Source organism: Porites lutea, chromosome 1 (assembly GCF_958299795.1).
Source record: "Porites lutea chromosome 1, jaPorLute2.1, whole genome shotgun sequence".
NCBI lineage: Eukaryota > Metazoa > Cnidaria > Anthozoa > Scleractinia > Poritidae > Porites > Porites lutea.
This window is the reverse complement of record NC_133201.1, coordinates 50,505,576-50,526,803: the sequence shown is the minus strand read 5'-3', so window position 1 is coordinate 50,526,803 and position 21,228 is coordinate 50,505,576. Positions and strand designations below refer to the sequence as shown.

Sequence of the window (21,228 nt, the reverse complement as noted above, 5' to 3'; positions counted from 1 at the left end):
AACTGCTTTGCTAACGCGACATTCCATTCTTCATAATCTTCAACAACACTGGTTCTCTGAGCAGAACGTAAAACGTTTTCAACAGCTCTAAAATTTTCCTGAACGCTCTCCTTTTCTGCTTGCAGCGCTTGAAGCTTTGCCTCCGTTATTTCATTAACTTTAGAAACCAATTTGTGCCTGTGTTCTGTTACGGTCTGCAAAATTCGTTGAGCCGCTGTCTCGATATGCAAAATGGTCCGTTTGCTACGTTCATTCACGTTAGCTAGAACTGTGTCAAGGTCACCCAGCGTCTGCTGCAGAGAACGAATTAAATTCGCTGCTTCCTCCATGTGCATCGTGCTACCGGGGATTGAAGGCGAGACAACAACTTTTTCAAGCGTTTGGAAGTTTGAATTTGAAGTAACTTATTATATCAACATTTTCCCGCGGGACGCAGCCAGGATTAAGCACGCATGGTTACCCCATCAAAACAGCTGACTGGTGAACATAATACGGTTTAGCAACGAGAGAAAGCCTCTTTCAGTAAGCTTCAGTAATCTCACAAAAGTAGTAGTAATAACTTTTAATCATTCATTCCTATTTACATTTTTGTACACACCAAATGAACACAACAAGCTGTACATGACTGTATAATCTCGCACAATAAATAAGTCCTTTGTTTTATTTAAGCACTTTTGTTCTGGAAATTATACAATATATACAAACCAGCTGCCAAGAAATGAAAACAGTCAACAGAAAACTTGCCTGGAGAGCTGGGCAACTTTAGGGTTGGTAAAGAGATTCTTTAAATGCAAACCAATATCGCTCCCTTTTAAAGTATGAATCCCAATATTCACAAGCGCCTTGGCAAAACATTGGAATGAGTATCAAAAAGCAAGGGGTTTTTCAAGTCTCGTATAAACCCTCAAGCTGTTTGTATTATGACTCTTTTTGATTGGTTGAAAAGTCTTGCCCTGCTTTCTCAACCAATCAGAAGTAGAGCCAAACAAACAATTGTAACTCGTTCAGGAGTATTTTCCTACAGGCAATTGACTAGACTTGATTGGCCCTTTCCCTCGCAGTTTTGGTCAGAGTAATTCTTTCTGTTTGCTGCTTAAAGAACTCAAATGTAAAACACTATTGCGATTTTTAGAGGCAAAGAACTAGAATATTGCACAAATGTACTACCCCTTCACCCTGAGAGTTAATTACAGACGCGTAACGTTCAAACTTTTGAGTCTGTGAATGACATCCTATGGTGTTACGATTCAAACGAAACCTCTCTAGCAGAAATTTCACAACTTGAACTACTTGCAAAAGAAGACATCACGCCTTTACCACATTCGACGCACGCATACGAAATGTAAAATGTAAAAATAAAAATTTTCTAGAATATTAAAATCCTCGAAATATATTTCGCTCTTCGAGGCTCGAAGACTGACGAGTTGTTCTACAACATTTTTATTTTGACATTTACATTTCGTATACGTGCGTCGAATGTGGTAAAGACGTGCTGTCTTATTTTGCAAGTAGTTCAAGTCATTCAAACACATTCCTAGTCTCAGCATTTACAATTTCTCAAAAAAAAAAATTCACACGGTACTATTTATTTAGTATAACGTTCAAAGTTATAGTTGGGTTAGGGGAAGGATGGGTGGGGAAATTTCCCAGTATCCCATACTGAACTGAATTTTGTCATTGGCGCTGTCCAGCAGTGATAAGGTTGAAGGATTATGTCCGGCGATTTGGCTGCTTTCAACTGTTGGTCATAAATTCACCCGCTAGAAAAGTTCTTAATTAAGGAAACAATGCTGAGCAGTAGCAGGAATAAAGTGCAACTCGACAACGCGCTACCACCATTTATACTACACAAACTTGGCAAACTGATGTATAAACTGATCATGAAAAAGCTGTAAGAGTAGTTATTTTCTTTGTTACTGTAACTAGTACGAGATGATTGCGTGGCAAGAATCTGATCGGCTTATTTGGGAGGTTCCCGGCTTCATCCAGTACTGGCGACGGACTGTTACTGCTGTCATGCAGTATTCACTCGCTATCTCGTGTGTAGCAGGCTTCTGTTGGAGCTGTGTGCCGGGCCGTTTTGGGCGGTTTGTCGAGATCCAGCAGCAGTTCGACCACTCTAAAATAAAACGAAAGTAACACCGTGAGTATCGTAGGCAGAACACTTTGTTCGTTCCTTTCTGATCACTCGTCATTCTCTAGCTGACTGTCCTAGTTTCTCTGCTCAGTCTTATCTAAACCACGCACACTCGCTATAGCTGTTAAATAAAGCCAAACCCGAGTGCTTCTTATTATGATTAACAGTGAATGACGTTTTCTCCGTGTACCTGTTGGGCCTTTCGGAGTCCGGTATCTTTCATTTTCGGCTTCTGTGAAATGGCTTTAGTCATTTCTTCTTGAGCTGGAAATACAAGGATACTTAAATCACAAAAAATCCCGAAGTAAATACAGACACACTAAATATCAAAACTGTGCTACTCTAGACTTGATACTAAATATCCATAGTACTAGGAGTTACCCCATTTAAGGCAATCCGGATCAGTCCGGACTCCAACAAATTTCTACTTGTGGAAACCGGAATCCAGATAAGGCCCAGTTGTTCGAAGGCTGAATAGCGCTAACCCAAGGTTAAAGTTTAACACGGGTTTCTTTTTCGTTTGTTCAAAACCATTTTCCCAGATTATTTTCTCTATTCTTTTTAGGCCACCCAATCATTAAACTGTAGACAAAAATACAACACTGATTTTGCTTTTTAAGCTTTGATATCTAAATTCAAATTTTGCACTAACCCTGGGTTATCTTAACCCTTCTTTGAACAATCCGGCCCAGGAAATTAAATTGTTACTGGCGGAAACCGGAATCCAACAAATTTTTGCTTTGGAGTCCGGAATCCTGGGCTTCTGTAATCCGCAATACAGCTCAAGGAATCTGGAATCCCGCCAGCGGTTGAAACCCGGAATCCAAGTTCCACTGACACGGAATCGGAATCCAGTACCTGGAATCGGGAATCCACGGCGTGGACTCTAGAATCCAAGACAGTCCTGGATTCCCTTGCATGGGGCGATAGGAGTCTCAGTTCCGTTTTTCATTTGGGATAGGCCTTTCCAAAAAATACCATCATAATCTTTAGCCTCGTATATTTAGAAGAATGCTCGCACCAGACTGACGCACTAAGTATAAACTGGTCAAAAATTTGCGTAATACAGGATTCGTACAGATTCTTGGATCCAAAATTCAAGACTTTTTTCAGACTTCAAGGTTATAAAATAGTTGATTAATAGAGACCTTAAAAAACAAAAACGCAGGAACAAAGCTTTTTCCATGATGCGCTGCAAATGTAAAGACGAGATTGAATAAGATTTAGCACTGGTTTTAGTTTTAAAAAAACTCAAGACTCTTTACCATTTATTTCAAGGCTTCATCCCTATTTGCCGGAATTTTTTTCCAGGTCTGGAAAATTGCTGGGCAAATTTCAAGACTTTTTCAAGAATTCAAGACTCTGTACGAACCCTGGTAATACGCACATTTGCATACAAACGCCAAGGTTCAAGTGTTCCAATGTTTTTTCGTGTAGAAGCGTATGTTACGCTTGTTTTAATTCAAAATCAACTTTAAAGGTTCATTTAATCACTGAAGAAGGTGTGTTCAAGAGAAAACTTCTAACACGAACTTGCCATTCCAGAGGGCACTGAAATAATTACACCCACAAGACGCGGAGCCCACAGATTTAAGAGTATTGTGGCATTTTTCAGAAAGGCCTATTGCTTAATATCTGCCTTGTATTACTTGACCAGAGTAAAGCGCTTTAGCAGAACAGTTTTTTGTTACACCAAAACCCCAATGATTACTCTGGCTCATAACAGGGGACTTTATAGCCAATCAAACACCGTAGCAATACAATAGGCATAGTCGTGTCATGGGTTCGTCAAAACAACAGAGTACAAATCTGAGCCCAAAAAGTGTGTCCGCTTTCGATTTATTCTCATTCTTTCGTAAAGATTTAATCCAATCAGAAGGCAGTTGGAAACTGTCCTCGACTTCTCATTGGTTAATGTCTGCATGAAAGAATGTGAGTTGATTAAAGGAGGTCACTCTTTTGGGTTCCTTACTGTAAAATCAACAATACCTCTGAGCCTTTCGTTCAAACGATCCAAAGACTGCAGTAACCTCTGCTCCTCCAGTGAGAGAGCACTGGGACCTTACAATAAAAGCAAAACAAGACTAAGAAAATTGTTCACTGGCGCAATACTTACATCTCTGCAAGGCTGCGGGAACTGCGGGAATAGGCCTGTTCCGAGTTCCAAACACTCTCACTTTCAAAGCGAGGCCAAACAAAACCTTTCTTATGAGAATGAGTTTTATTTGAATGAGAATAGAAAATCGTTTCTATAACTGATCAATAGCTTCCAACTTAGCCTCGCTTTGAAACAGAGGCTTGGGACAACTAGAAACTGGCCTAAATTTGGGCGGAGATGGTTCTGGCAGCAGCAAAGCTATCGCCAAACGGTAAACGGATTATTAAGTAACGCAACAGAGATCAGGTACTTATTAGATTATATCACACCACAGAAGACAGAGATTATGGAGGCTGCTGTGAGATAAGGTATAGCTAAGCTGTGAAAAATGGCGGGCTTACTGACCTGCCCTGCTGCTCGGCACACCTTGGAACTGTTGATAAGACGGCATCTCAGCAAACTCCTCTGTTTGATGTCTGTGAAGCATTTCTTTCTCAGAGGCCATCATCACGGCTTGCATTTCAGCTGGCGACAATGGCTGTGGGCCTCCAACTACAACAAGCAAAGAGTTTCACATGGATGTTGATGAAAATCTTGCGGCAATGAACTATATCGCGTGCATGCCATGAGACGCTCTCTTGACTACTTCGGGTAAAAATTGCTTAATTGCTACTCAAGTTACCACACATTCTTGGCTACTAGTCAAAAGCTATATTACTGTCACAGTTACTGTCACAAAATGCTACAGTCAGTGGGTGGTACGTTGTTCGAAAACTGAATTAAGTTACCTCTAGTAGATACTGACGCACTGGGTCCAGCCTGACTCGGTAACGGTTTATGCTCGTTCTGTCTCGGTAATGGCGGTCTGCCATTTTGACCCTGGAATCGTCTGTTTCTTGAAGCACGGTGCTGCAGCAATGGCGGCCTCTTAATTGACAGACTTTCTGAGGAGCTGTCCCGTCTGAGAACCTCATGAGAGCCATATCGACGCAGTCCTCCAAGCGTACTACCGCCAGCTTGGGGAGGCACTCCAAGAAATTGTTGCCCGGGCTGGCTTAGCTGGCTCCCTCGTGTGTTTTGCTGCGGAGCAGTGGGCTGAATAAACTCCCGCTGCGTCGAACTAGACCGCGTCCTAGAACGGCGTACGTCAACTCTGTTAACGCACGAGTCTGAACCCACAGATTTTTTACTTCCGCTATGAAGGTAAGAGCGAACGTGCGCCCAAAGATGGTTAATTTCATCATCTGTGGGTGTTTTCTCCAAAGATATAGACCTATTAAGGTCGCTGGCCTCCCTTCCATACAAATTAACGTCTCTTGCCCGTGCGGGCTGTTCGCGGTCTTGCCGTGTAATGGGATGAGCAACACTTGATGTTGGGTAATCGTGTCTCCCTTCCTGGTAGATCTGCCGTTGACTTAAAACTGGAGCAGGTCTTTGAATTATTCCTTCGAAACCATCTTCAGGAACTGTTTGCACAGCTAGTGCTTCAGTTCCTACTGGTCTTCCACTCCTATAATATCCATCGAAACCGGAGTGGTAGTCGTCATTGACCAAATCCATCCTGACACCTTTACCCACGGGAGGTCTTCCTTCTCTCGATGAAACTGAATGGTAGTAACCCGCACTGGCAGAATCGAGCCTGGTGTTAGGACCAGAGGGAGGTCTGCTACCTCGGAAGCCTGTTGGTTGATAATGTTCACCATTAGTAGCATCCACTCTCATGTTGCTGCCTGCAGGTCTCTCCCCTTGAGACCCACTTAGTTTATAGCTGCTTTCACCAGAATCCATTCTGGTAGTTCCTCCTGCAGAGGGTCTCCCTGAACGAGACCCAGCTGAACCCACACGGGGATGGTGGACTCGTCGAGTGGTGCCATCGTGTTTTACAACAATTTTCTCGGCCACACCGTTATTCTCTCCGTAAGGCGCTCCATGAACAGGATATGCCTGCGGGGACGACTTGTCGTGCTTCTCGTCACCAAAGTCCAACCTCAGAGAATCCAAAATCCTCCGATGTTGCTCCTCGGCCGCTGTTGTTCTTGCTCTCATGTTCATCATCTCCATGTTGCGCTTTATTCCTTCAATAATACCATCATGATCAGGACTCTCACTTTCACTGCTGTTTGATCGCTTCGGTTGAGTCCTCCCACTCTTGCCTTTACCTGATCTTGGTGAAGGTGAGTTGCGCCTTCCGACACCATGTTCCGTCTGGTTAATGCCATTGTTATTAGTAAGCACTCTTTTAGATTTCACTCCTTGTCCACCACCTGCTGCCACAGGGGAGCTGTTGACTGCCGCCTTCCGTGGACGAGCAGTGATTTGTTTTCTGTAGTGACCACCTGGATACACGCGACCTCTGCCAGATTTTTTCGTGGCTGGAGGTCTTGGAATGAACGACCTTGGAGACCGACGTCCTGATGAGGAGGTTGATGCAGTTGATGAAGGTGACGATGAATACTTTTTTCTAGAAGTAACAGCGCTACTCCTTTCAGTTTGTACTTCAACAGCCGATGTTCCTGTTGTTTTCACTCCTGTAGCACCTGTTGGGTCAGTGTTAACTCTATTTGCAGCATGCCCGATAGAAGAGGATGAGGCTAGGACATAATTGTTCTGGGACTCGACTGACTGCACGACCTCTCTACCCACAACACGATACTCTGTTGCAGCAAGCTGTGAAGCGTACGGAATGGGTGTGCTCTCCAAACTCACTTGTTCTTGCCTTGCTGGACTCATTCCCATTACTCCAGCACTGGTGGAGAAAGTATAGGGGAAGTTCTGATGCAATGTCCCCTGAGACTGCACACCGCTGAATGTATTTGCATTTTGTTGATAAGCGTACGGAGAAGTGAACACAGCAGGGGCTGGACTGGAGTTAACTGGAGGTCGATAATGTTGGTATAAAGATGTGACTGGAGATGGATGTGCCACGTATCCTGAGTTGAGATAACCAGATCCCTTACCCTCTAGAGGTCTAGCAACAAAACCTTTCACCGTCTCCTCTCTGGAGCCAACGAAAGCCACGCTATCCGTATCTCCGGCGAGATGAGGGGATAAACTTCTATTGTTCTCTTCTGATGGATTAGGAGCAAAGCCATTATCCCTCTCGTTACCTCGACCATCATTACATGAAGCTTCATCAGTAAGTTCTTCCGCAGTGCTTTCCGCGGTACTTTTCACGTATCTTTCAAGAGAGTCTCTCAATGATGATCTGCCTATAGTCCAGGTCACCGCACTCTCATTACTACATTCCTCGTCGTCTTGCCGTGCCACAGAAGAGCTCTCCTTCTCATCCAAGCTGTCTCTGATGATCTCTAGGCTGTCATTGAGCGACTGACCCCTAACAAAATTAGCTTCATCCACGGGTTTGTCCGTGTCTTTACTGTAAGTCTCTTGCCCTGATGGTATTCCTTTTGCAACATTCTCCTGCCTTAAAGAAAACTGTGTCGTCTTAGGTTTGGCTAGGCGATGACTCACAACAGCAACAGGTTTAGCTTTTGGCTGATCACTGTGTACAACAGTCACTACTGATGGCTCCCTATCGACAGACTTCACCGCACTAAATGCTGCGCTGGTATCATTTTTCTCCGTCAGCGTTTGTTCCATTGATGTCACCGCAGCATTTTTAGTTCCCTTCTGGCTTGCTACGGATTTTGCTGACGTTGAAGCAGAACTCGTGGATGGCGGCATGCTATAATAGTTATTAACATTTCGAGCGTACAACATTGTATAAACCTTTGTACTTTGCTTTTCCTCGGTGACAAGCTGCCCTGTTACGCCATCATCAAACTCGATGCTGTCAGAAAATGTGACCCTTCTCTTTCCAGCAAACTTGGATACATCTTTACTTCCTTTTGATATGATTCCAGCCCTGCTAATGGAACCTGACTCTTGGCCTTTGTTAAGAACCTCATCAAGGCTATCTAAGCTAGTGACGCTCCCTCCAGGAGAGTCCCTTCCCATGATACATGGTAAAGCTCCTTCAGGAGGTTCCTTTTGTGACTCGTCGTTAATAAACGCGAGCTTTGGTCCACCCTTTGCAATGGCATCTGCTCGCAACCTCTCTTGCTCTTCTACTGTCAGCGTATCGCTTACAGAGCCATTCTCTGTCAATCCACCCATTTTCCCCTCTGCTTCAAGGCCCAGTCGGTTCCCAGGTGGACCATATGGGTCAAAACCTGGCTGTGAAGAATATAGCTTTCCTTCGTTTCCCAAACTATTCATTGCATACAAAATTCCACCGTTAGTAACACCATTGAAATGTTCCTTATGTCTTGATGGAAATTCGTACTTTGGTAGCATTTCATTTCTCCAAGACTGTAGTTCTACTCCACCCTGCTGTTGCCTAAGTTGGGTGTCCTGTAATGTGGCATGTGCCACCTGCTTACCATCTCTCACTTCCACCACGTGACCTCTCACTACATAGTGGCCATCTCGAACAGCAACTGGCTCTGAAAAAAAAAATCAGTTTCAGCTTAATTATTCATCTATGGCTTACAAGGACCTGTTAAAAGAGCCACTTTTATAATTATATGGGCAGTAAGAATTTGGCCATATTGGTGGGATGGCCATATATCATGAAAATGATGACTCAGCAGATCAAAATACTTAAGACTGTCTTTCTTAGGTGAAGATTTGCATGTAATAAATGCAAATCTTTCTCTAAGAATGACAGTCTTAAGTATACAGTGTTCAATCTAGAAATTAGTCAAAGTGGGTCACATGTCCCACGTGGCATTTTTAATTGGCTCATTTTAAAAATGATCTGGGTCAAACTACGATATTGAAACTGAACAACTTTACTGATATCATCCAAACTATCACCAGAAATAGAAAGAAACAAAAAGTCAACATAATGTATGTGCGGCAACTTTTCTGGTTTGTCCTATTCTTGATTTCGAGATTTCCCACAATACACTCTTTTTGCTTCCCTCAACTAATGTTATTAAATGCTCCTGCAAGGGCTGCATTTGAAAACAATAACTTATGCAAAATTTCAAATCATTCTCAGTGTAAAAAGCACGGTTGATGTAAAACAAAAGAAGCAAAGAGGTAAACAAAATGAAACCAAGGGAAACTTCAGATACAAAACAAGGAAAAAGTTCTAAAACCGAGGTACATGTAAAAAACAAATCTGGGGCATAACAGGATGTATTATAGGGGATTTAAAAACAGTCAATTAAGTCAATGACCTGGTATCTCCCTACTAAGGAAAAAAATCATTTCTAGGTCTAACATGGTTATTTCCTTTATAATGCCATGACATGTCACCGACTTTTAAGTATATTTATATTTGTCACTCTACTTTCAGTGTTAATCATGTATTCATATTTGCTTGAGTGGTCTTATGAGATACACAAGTCTGACATCAGGATGCCAGACTAGCAATCCCATGGTTCTGGGTTAGAATCCCCCTCTGGCCATCTGCTGGATTTGTTTTCAGTTGTCCCAAGTACAAACCTCTGTCACTCTTGTAAATACAGCCAACTTATTGTCTCCAGCTGGTTGTGGTTTGTATTCCTGTTACATTATATCTGAATTATTTTTTCTAATTATTACTGAGGAATGAAGTGCCCGTAAACTAGCTGAATAAGCTATGTGCACGTTCCACTATCAACAAACCCATATTGTTTTTTGTGATTTCACAATATAGCTGTTTGTCTAAATTATCGAAGTGAAGGCATTACAGTGTGTTCAATTAAAATAGTAAGGGCATTCTTGTGGAGAATTATAAATGAAGTTTGCCAGGACATACCAAAGTGGCAGTGTAAATGAGGAAAATTGTAAATGAGTCATATTGAAGAACCTGATGGCCCAGGGAAGGGAATCCGGATTCTGGAAGACGGGAAATGTTTGCTAGTGGAATCCAGAGTCCTGGGATTTAAAATCTGGAATACAGCTCAAGGAATCCGGAATCCCACTAGCCATTGGAATCCAGAATTCAAGTTCCACTGACAAAGACTGGAATCCAGTACCTAGAATCCGGAATCCAAGGCAGTCTTGGATTCCTGGTCCAAATGGCTGTCACACACGTTTCATAAAGAAAATAAGAGGAAAAGAAAAAATAAAAATTAATGAATTGTACCTTTATCTGATCCATCTGTAGTGTTTTGTGTAAGTTTTTTCTTTTGTAAGGTGTCCTTCTGGAATCGCTGTGTCGCCTCTTGCTGTTCCTGTTTTCTCTTAGCTAATACCTCTTCTCTTGTCTTTTCTTCATTTTCTTGTTGCTCTTTTTTTCTTTCTTCAAGAGCTCTACCATAAGGGAAAAAAATTGATACAATCATCATCATCATCATCATCATCATCATCATCAGTCAACCGAAGAGCAGTTGACTCTAAGTCGTCTCAACTGGCTCGGTCTTGGGGATTGAGCACAATGTGATCCTCTGATAAAAGCTTTTAGGGATCTGCCATTGACTGGAAAAGAATTGCTTGTTTATTGTTTGAATACATCCTAGTTAGCTATGCAATCACATATAAGAGGCATGCACTATAAAGGTGCTTATCACTCTTATACTGAAAAACTGGCAGTGCATTTGTTTACAAAAAAAATATACTTCCAAACAATCAATAGTGAGGACTGTGATAAAAGTCAGTGAGTGTGTGAAGGCTTTAAGCATAATAACAGTCTCTTCACCTTTTTTTAACCTAAGCCAAATCAATAATAAGATCAATCAACTGCATTTAAAAGCATGAAAAAAGTTTAAAACATGCTTGATTTGAAATAATGATTAAAAGATATTTTTTCCTCAAGTACTATTACTTACTTTCTCCTGCGATTTGTCTCCTTTGAGAGCTCTTTTACTCTGTCACTTTTAGATTTTACAGATTCCTTGTGCTCTTCCTTAAGCTGATCAAGTCTCTCTTGCTGGATAATCTTGAACTTTTCACTGCACAGATGTCAAGGATGATGTCAGAGTGGAACATTTTAAGAACATTTAATCAACAGCTCAGTTATTAAAATCATAATTACAATAAGTAAATATCTTAAATTCACTTTTCCACAAATTAGTTGTAGCAAGAAACCATCAACCTGATGCCTCCACCTGCTACAAACCAGTGTCACAATGCACTCAATTTGAAATCAGACTTTTTCTTAGATTTCTATTAACCATGGAAATTTGAGGTGCTCTTGATGCCACAAAATTAATGGAATCACCTCCTTTGCCTTCTGATGAATCTCTAATTGAAGATGACATTGAACAACCTTTCCATGAAGTGGTTAAACTATCTTCGCGTGATGCTTCGCCATATTCTGCCATTGTAGTTCACCTACTGGAAATCATCTTCTGCTTTGATTGGCCGATGGATTTTTGGTATGGGAGACACTCAAACACAAATACACTAAAATTAAAATCTACACAAACACTTTGACCTAGGCTTTAAAGAACCTGGAATTATGGCTCCTTATTGAAGAAAAAATATAATAATGAAAACAGCACCTTTCAATCAACCATCTCCAAAAGTGTAAATTATTTATAGCTACGGTACATTAATTTGTACAAAATTATTGTTATATAACATTACCTACAAACAACTTAATATAATTTACAAGTACAGTCATGATATACACCAATAACTGAGCTGTTTACTAGAAATATACACCAAATACCATTATAATGAAAGTGAGTAAGGACCAATTTTTCCTCATGGCAAACAAACCATGAATAATCCATTTCAATTCAAAGAGGACAGAGGGAAAATTGTTGTTGCTCAAACTATCTAAAAGTCATAACCGTCCATCATTCAGACGCCTAAAATGTGTCGATTCCACAATTGAGGTAAAGCTTCACAAGTTTAGAAGTGAAACTTCCCTAAGGCTTCAAAAAAGAGAAAAGTTAAACGTCATGTATACATATAAATTTATAGTACTAACCAGTAGCTAAGCATTCCTGTGCATTTAGCAAGCAAGTGTATATTTTTTTTGGTATTTAAATAACAAGGCACTGAATCAAAGTGACAGTAGCCCCATTATGAAAAATAAACAGACATTGATAGCATGTTTTTTGGTGGTGCAAAGCAGAATTATGAATTTACAAAAGTTAACAGTTGCTAATATGGGCAAACCAAAAATAACCAAATTCATTAATATTTGATTCAACTGAACCTCATTTGCATTGACTTCCAATAGGCATTCCTCTTTATAAATTTCAAAAGTCAAGAACTTTGTTGCAATCTTATAAAATGGTCAAAATATATTGCTGCCAAAAAGGTGTGAGACTCGCTAGTTTCAAAATAACACAATTATGTACAATATTCATGAGCACTATTTTTAGAAAATTTAGACACCTCACTATGATCAGTTCCCACCTGCCTTAAACCTTTTCACTCCTAGACCAATTTTACCTAGGGGCCCATGTCATGCGGATATTGCTGTTTCAGATCAATTCTCTTCTGAAGTCATTTATTTGTACCTTTACCCATACACTAAATGCTCTTATGAAGTTATTAAGGATATGTGAAACAAATTTCATCAGACAGCACTAACCATAATGTTTGTTTTGGTGATAAAACGTTGGCCCAATGTTTTCATATTACAATCCATGTCCATCCTTGCCATCAGTAGCAATTAACAGATGGCAGGAAACACTTTCAAAGCCTAAAAGTAACCTTTATAACAAAACTGGACCATTATTTTTGGAATTCAATAAACTGATGCAAAGACAGATTTTAGCTTTTTAAAAGGATAGCAAATAGTGTGACAGAACCAATTTCTATTTTTTTTTAAATTTCCAACACCCTCATCGCTTTCAGTTTTTAATTGAGAAAAAAATAGAAGTCAGATGGAGATCACTTATAATGCTTATATTTTCCATGACAATAAATTCCTCACCATTAGCGAATTTTGTAATACCTTTCACTTAAATTCTTCCACCTTTCTTAAATATTTCGTATTGGGCAGCACCTCCCCACGAGATTGGATTCGTATAATTAAAGGTCCCCACCAATACCCTACACTGACCTCAGAAAGACTCAACACCATACGGTAACCTATTGATAACCTTTTCCTCTAAAATAGCCACTCACCTTTTAATTTCGAAAAAGTTTCAACCTCCAATGGCAGAAAGAAGGATGAGAGAAGTTAACATAGATGATGACACAATTCAAAAACTTTATAAGATACCATTAATAGTTTCACTAAATACATTAGACTTGCCATCATTCAATGTAAAATTGTAGACCATTATAATTATTTTGCCCACCAATGCAACCTTATTTAGGGACAAAATTAAAGATAAGGATCAATGCCGAAACAAACACTACCTCAGTTATTTGTATTGTGCTGACATGTTAAAAGGTTCTGGTCTAAATTCCCATATTGGTGCAAATACCAAAAAAGATTAATCTACCGTGCTCAATGAAAAAAATATTACCTACGGTTTGCGAACAACTTCACGTTTAAGTTTGGCCAGTGAATTTTGAAAAAATTTTAAATATCACATACAAATCATGCTATTATTTGTTCATACTACTCCCCGCAAAAGGTTGTAATTTTCACCTGTAGGTATTTCAAATTAAGCTGAAATACCAATGCCTTAAGGCAATCAAATTGCAGAAATTTCTCATGTAGTAGTATAAACATAGATATTTGCATGCAACAAATTTTAAAATTATTATTATTGATATTATTATTATTATTATTACTATTACTGGGGTGGAACTGAGAGAGAGGTGGAAATCGTACCTACTTCTTCCATCAATCTCTCGCCTGACATGCTGAATATGTGAAAATGTGAGTCGTGTTTTAGCGGTTTACAGTCAAGTCGCCCGAAATATGCTCAGCAACATCATAACATCTTAAATTGTGCTTGTTTTGTTCATCAAATCTTTAATTTTTATATTCCTCATTTAACATGCTCGTTCCATTTCATCAAGGTTTAAAGAATGAGTTACGCATGTTACATATTCATCTTGCTAGTTTCCTCTCATCATAGCATCACTGCTTAAAGAATGAGACTAATATTATTACACGACTGTCCCACTTGTTTTGTCTCATTATCGCTTAAAGAACGAGATATATTACATACACTCTTTATTACAATTTCGGGCGACATAACTCTGTTTTAGGCAGCATAACTTCCGGTGAGATCACTTTTGGGTAACTTGATGGATACCGTGGTAGCAGATGTTGTCATCATTATGGAATCGCGCCTGTAGAAACGTGTTGCCAGCAAATGCAAATTTTTGTCAATCAAATGTCTCCTATTATTTGTAGGTGGAAATTGGTGAAACATCGTTATTGTTTTGGAGACAATGGAAGAACAAAAGATATCAGAAAGATCAAGCTATGCTGTCTTAAAGCATGTTGCATGACTTTAATCAGTTGTAGCCTTTCTCATAACTTTTCCGCATTAAAACGTTGGAGTGAAAAGTCTGAAGCTTATAAAATCTTGAGAGCCAAAATAAAAAGGGTGCCCAAAAAGGCAAGCACCTGAGAATTCAAAATCGACATTTTTGTCTCCAGAGAAATCCTTTTGAAAGCGTAAATTCGCATGAAAGAACTCAGTTTGCACAAAATAATATAAAATGAAATGAAGCAAATCGAAAAGTGGTAAGAAAAGTCAGGATATTTCAGTTCGATGGAAAGTAAGTGATTGGGTAGGTGATTTGCATAGTGATGAAAACAACTTCTAGCACAGTTCAAAACCGTTCAACCTCATCATTGATTTTCTGTCATCCTATACATTTTGCTGGCCTAAATCGTTAAAATATCTTATGAAGTCAAAATATTCATCAAGTTGAGCATTTGCAGGGGCCCTGCCAGGGTAAATTCCGACAAGCGACATGGCCCAAAAAGTAGCGACAGTGTGCAAAATGAAATCGCGACAAGAGACAACCTCCCTCGGCCAAATTGCGACATTGACAGCTCCTGGCGGAGCCTCTTTGCATTTCCTTACAAAACAGAGAGTAGCATGAAAGCTTTGATCTATTGATTTTCTTAAGTTAAATTACCTTTGTATCATGGAAACAATACACTAACACTTGAGTCTTGAATCAAAGGACGGGACATGCCTCGGCTTCCTTTGTGAGCGCGCAAATAGTCATGGGACCCACGATTTTGCGGGCGACATGGATCTACAGGCACCGTTCCGTATTGTTGCAAGTAGGAGGTTTGTTGACTCATAGCTTCAAAATACTTCAGTTCTTTGAAGAACTTAAGAATTTCATCATTATATTTCCAGAAATATTTACAGTTGTAAAGATTTGTTACTTGAAATATCTTTTGGAAGAAAAAATATTTAAAACTGTAAGAATTGCTAGAAAAATAGGCCAATAAACAATGCCACCCCAAAATGCACGCTTGTGATCAAACAAATCAGACGGCTGAATATCCCAGTAGTTTAATTACATATAATTACATATACCTGGCAACTGCAAAATATTAATGACAGCCCTACAGTGTACGTGCCGATTGAGATATATTGTTTATGTTTTCCAGCTATTTTGATCAATCCAGATTACAGCATGATAACACCAATAATAATAATAAAAAAAACAGATAACCTGTTAACGATAACGTTAAAGTTGCCCTTTGTATATCCACTGCGACAACCATATGCCTCTAAAATAATTATCCTACACTCGTACAAGCTTTCAAAGTGCATATACGGTAGGGTTAAAATCTCCGTTTAATATAAAAATAAGCTTATGCAGTCACGTACGTACATTTATGGTACACTAAGACAAATTGCCTCCAATGCTTGGCGTTAATCGAGCTAACTACAGTACGCGATAAAAATAACAACGCAATCAATCTGTAAAAGGATACAAGCTACGAAGTACTTGTACACAAGCTTAGGTAAAGATAAAGGATTACTTGTTTAAGTAAGCTTTAACAGCAAACTGTCGTTTAAAAAAGGATACGAATACGCGCCTTTTAACATGCTACATCCTCACCAAATCCAACGAATGGCTTCAAGCAGATTCATATTACCACACAATTCATTAAAAATTCCTTGATTTCATTACAAATAGTACTTGTCTGCCATTATCTGTTATTTTCACAAACCTTGACCTTCCGCCATGTTTTCCTTTCATGGCAACCAACTAAACCTTCTTCCTGCAAAGACAGCTGGGAACTAGATATTTCACTCGATCCAGGTTCCCGAGTGCTCCACCAACTATCACAGGGTACCCATCAAAATAAACGGTAGGCCAGGTCATTTTGGAGACAAGGGAGGAAAAAAAAGGAGGGGGATAAGCGTATTTTAAAGTGGTAAGAAGGGGGCATATTTTTTTCATAAAAGGAAAATAGGGGGGTAATCTTTTTTAGGTCCTGCTGGATGTCTTAATATTATACAATTATCCCCTGAAGGGAAGGTGAATAAGTGGTGGATATTCTAGTGAGACGCGAATAGTCGAGGTATATATCCACCGCTGTTCACCGACCCTGAGGGGGATAGTTGTTTTAGCATTTACCAAATCAGTCAGATAAATATGAAAAAAGTAAATTTTTTTACATTAAAAACGTTACTTAGTAGGAACTTTGTTTACAATTTACAAGCATTAGGAGCTCCATTAAGAAGAAATGGGGTTCTTTACAACTAGCTTGGGACCAGGTTCTACAGTGTGGGTAAAAGGCCAACAAAAAATTGGCGAAGGCAAAAAAATAAATAAATTGGGGGATGTTTCGCCCTGTTTTTTGTTTCCCCTTGACCCCTTCCCCTCCCTCTAGTCCCAGGCTACTTCAGAACCAAGGGGTTTCATAAGCCAATCACCAGTTGCTTTGTTACCTTGTGAATACAGCCACCTCAAGTTGCCTGTCCCCATCAACAGGTAGCGATGAGAGGTAACTGATTTTATAGGCTACAGCTTTGGGTGCCTGAATTCCTTTGAGCACATCAGCCCCAAATGGCTGGAAATTGAGCTTAGGGGTGCAGCTCTCTGCTCTTGTTTCATTTTTTTGCATTGGAGTACTTGCCTCACAAGCTATTTTTTATCACAATCCCTTGAGCAACATGAAGCATAACAAGCAAACAACATGTTTTTTATATTCTAAACTTTTATTTACACCAAAAGTAACACAATTTAACAACACTCCAATCAGTTAAAGGCAGGTAAGAGAGTCCACTTGCTGGTATTAAATCAATGGTCGTGGGGGCTTGCCTTGTTGGACATCCCTGCGTTGCTAAGAAGAGAAAATAAAGTGAGTGAGGTGATGAACTAATAATCAAGTATAGATGTTACAGGTCAAATTTGATTTCAGGTTAATTTTGATTTAAACTAGGTTGCAATTTCCTTCATCTCCTAGCCCTAGAAGACAAAGATAATAATCAACCTGGGGTGAAAATTTTTTACCTGAAATCAAATTTGACCTGTAACATAGACACTCTAAAAACGTTCATATAGAGTCCATCAGCTAAACCTGTACAGAGCTTCAAAGCCACCATTTTAAGTCGGACAATGCATTGTTTACAAAAATGTGGTTGGAATCAGTCGAGTAAGTATAATGAGGCTTAAACACAAATTGGGTACGCCAAATTAATGGCAAAAGAAAATTTACAGGTAAACATACTATTGAGGGATGTCATAAGTAGCCAGTAGCAACCTTTTTCTAGCAGGCTACTGCAGTAAAATCAACCAGCTACTTAAAGTTTCTAAATAAGTCAAACATTACAAACATAGGGAAGAATTTGTGGGATAAATGACCCGTTACTTTTCCTAGAGACCGGCTACTAAAACCCTTAATGACAGCCCTGCTATTGCCATTTTGTGGTGTTATTTACATGTACACTTTCTTTGCATGTTTTGAGCAGATATTTTGGATCATTATACATTCATGGAAAACTGCCCACCTACCCCTCCCCTAAGCCAACATTAACACTTACTTCCCACTTAGGGCAAAATGTTGGCTTAGGGGAGGGGAATGATATTTTTATCTTCCTCTTAGTTTTGTGGTAGTTCCCACTGTTTTAATTTTGATAAAGTTCGTGACTCAGGTCCATTAATTAACTGATACCCATTCGTACAATAGAGACCTTAGATTCCCAGATGGGAATGACTAAGAGAAGAATGTTTTCTTAATACTAAGTAGTGTGCACGTGATCCAGCGTTATTTTAGCAGGAAAACACGATAGCCATTATCATTCTTCTACAGGTTTTTAGTAACTGAAACAAATAGTCAAATGTTAGAAATTTTATCATTTTGATTATTTTTTAGGCTGGGTCCCCCTATTACTTAAAAATCCGAATCTATCACTGAATGTGCACCTGAATTGAGTAAGAGAGACTAGGGAAACATTTCTTAACTAAAGAAATAAGGAATTTAATGGCCAAGACTTCAGCTGTAACCTTTGGATCTCACAATGAACCAAGGATTCACAAACTCAAAGTCTTATTCATATGTTTTGCATAGGATATTGTCTGTCAAACTCAGAAAACCATAAACACATGAAATATTACTGGAATGTTAATTTTGTTGAGACCAATCACAAGAAAGATGGAACATGCCAGCAAGCCACAGAACGACAAACTTATTACCCAGTAAATCAGCTGGATAAAATCTTCACTATTCCAAATAATTTGATTTTGAATTTAGCAATGTGAAAAAAAAAGTACTAAGAGTGAGCTCACCTCCATCTTTTTAAGAAAATATAATAAAGCCCCTGGAATTGCCACCATAAAAATCAATCCATTACGCACACTGCGCGGCTTCCACTTGAAGTACATATCTGGATTCTCTCTAATCCAACCAAATCTTTCAATGGATGGATCTTTCTGTTAAGAATACATTAAAAAACCGCAAAAAGCTTGAAGAACTTACTTTAAATCTTTGTTAAGTAGTAGACGTTAACAATGCATATTTTTTAATTTTAAAGTATTTCCTTTTGATTAACTCATTTGCCCCTCAGCTGCCCATAACCACCTGAGTGGATCCACCTCCTTTCTACCGGTTTTGACATCATCAGCTTTAATGGTCAAGGATAACTTTAACTTGGGCATGCTGGAATGAACACAATTCAGTCGAGGACACCGGAGAAAAAGGCTAAAAATCATGTAACATTGAGCAGAAAATTTCCATGAAAATCTTGTTCTACTACCAGGCACCTACCTTTCCTTTCATCTAATCCTAAGATCCTAAAAGCTTTAATAATAATAATACTACTAATAATAAAGGTCATTATTAATCATTCATTGTACAAACAGATGGGCAACAATTTACATAGCAAGAAAATTAAATAAAATAAAGGAAAGAGAAAAATATATAAGGAAAATGACTAAATAAAAACTTTTCCCACCAAAATGAAGCCTCTGAAATGCCAAGCAGGAGAAAAAAAATGTGGCAAGAAAAGCGAAATAAGAGGGAAGGAGTCTATGAGAAGTCAAAGCGAAATTTTGCTTTCCGCCCATGCCCGAACTTCACACGCTAACATTTTGCATCTGGATCAGAAGGCCGCGAATTGTACAACCTGTAATCAGCTTTGTGGTAAGTTTTAGCTCTTTATAGCATGAGAGTGACCATAAAACTGCTCGACTAGCTTCAAAACGCGTTTTTTCCGCAAAATCTCCGGAGGGGGGATGGGTTAACAATGACCTCTTCATGATGTAGCAAAATTTAAGGCTTGCTAAGACTCTAAAACTATGTCAGAAAAATAATCTATGATTTTAAGGCAAATAGTTTGCTAAGATCTCAGATCCCTTATTATCATTAAGGAACTTTGAGGCAACTAGTCTTTGGGTACAATCCATTATCAGGTTAATCCAGAATTTATGCAAGTTTAATTCAGAATTTTCTTTGTGTGCTAGCCCTGATTATTCAAAGAAGAAAAGGAAACTTCGGTTTACCCTGAGAATAGATTTTACCTACAACATACACACTGACAAGTACTGTAAAGCACAAAAAAAGGGTCTTTATGTAGGTATGGTCAGATTAAAGACACAGAAACCTAACAAATTTTCTTTGGGGGTTACAGATTATTGTTTGATCCTTTTTTTATTTATTTTACATGATCTGAAGAAGACCAAAACCTGGACTTTATAACTCATCAAAATGCTTCAAGGTTATCAACACTGTGCAAGGTTTCCAAAACCACGATAGATATTATTATTCACAACCCTTTGATTTGATTTAAGATTTTTAGGCCCTTTTTATTGAAAAACACTAAACAAACAAAAAAGAAAACAACAACAACTTATTATGGATCATCTACTCCTAAACCTGTCGAAGTGCATAGTGATAAATTACCAAACACAGGTTTAAGCAAATATTTTATGTCAATAATAATAAAAATGATGATGACAAGCTTAATAAGAAACAATAATTTTTGATTAATTATTTCAATTTCTACAGGAAGTTACATGTCGATAGAAATCGATCATCGGAAAGCCAGTTGATAAGTCAGTAGTGCTACATATTTGTCAATAATTGTCGACTGATTGGTTAAATTTGTAGATAAAAGTCGATAATCACAATGTTCTTAGGACAGGTAATCAATTTCAATAGACTTCTGAGACTTTTCGGAGAATATCTGTTGAGGATTTGCAAAAACTTTACACAAATGCCACTTAAGGAGAAGGATTTGGAGATCACAATTCTTTGAACGTACACGGTTGCTACTCATTTACAAACAGATATAAAACCGTTCGAACGAATGTTGCAAAAGCTCAAGTAGACTTTTCAAGACAGTTCTTCATCCAATTTAAAAATGGTGCAAGACTTTTCGAATGGATGTTAATAATTTGCTAATGGATATTGAAACTGTTGCTTCTGATCCTTTCACCTACCAATATAGTTTCCGATAAAAATCAGATTCTAACACCACTTTCAACAGAAATCGATCACGAAATCTTATGATCGACTTTTAATGATTTCAGATATCTGTCGATTAATTAGTATCGACATTTATCGACAACAATCGATTTTAATCGACTATCGAAATTATCGAGTTGTACCGTCCTGATATATACTGGACAACTACAAAAATTCTCATCGAATCACAAGGCTTGTGGACTGTTACAACTCGATTTTTCAGCTACTGTTTTTTTAGGCAGGAAAATG

General features: G+C 38.9%; 2 protein-coding genes across 2 annotated transcripts in view; both read right to left on the bottom strand.

The window, feature by feature from the left end:
• Nucleotides 1-620: 620 nt before the first annotated feature.
• Nucleotides 621-16,277, bottom strand: LOC140953852 (uncharacterized). The gene is made up of 8 exons (XM_073403233.1): nucleotides 16,095-16,277; nucleotides 10,997-11,119; nucleotides 10,315-10,481; nucleotides 5,024-8,680; nucleotides 4,641-4,787; nucleotides 4,127-4,198; nucleotides 2,328-2,401; nucleotides 621-2,119 (listed from the first exon to the last, which is right to left on the bottom strand). Exons 1-8 carry the CDS (start codon nucleotides 16,112-16,114, stop codon nucleotides 2,033-2,035), a joined length of 4,347 nt encoding a protein of 1,448 aa, XP_073259334.1. The 5' UTR covers nucleotides 16,115-16,277; the 3' UTR covers nucleotides 621-2,032.
• Nucleotides 16,278-17,214: 937 nt separating this feature from the next.
• LOC140939638 (uncharacterized) overlaps nucleotides 17,215-21,228 on the bottom strand; it is a 5,134-nt gene continuing 1,120 nt past the window's right edge. Inside the window, exons 3-4 of the mRNA XM_073388856.1 lie at nucleotides 18,804-18,947; nucleotides 17,215-17,358 (exon numbers count right to left, since the gene is read on the bottom strand). Of these exons, the coding sequence (XP_073244957.1) occupies nucleotides 17,311-17,358; nucleotides 18,804-18,947 (192 nt within the window). The 3' untranslated portion in view covers nucleotides 17,215-17,310. The remainder of the gene's footprint in view (nucleotides 17,359-18,803; nucleotides 18,948-21,228) is intronic.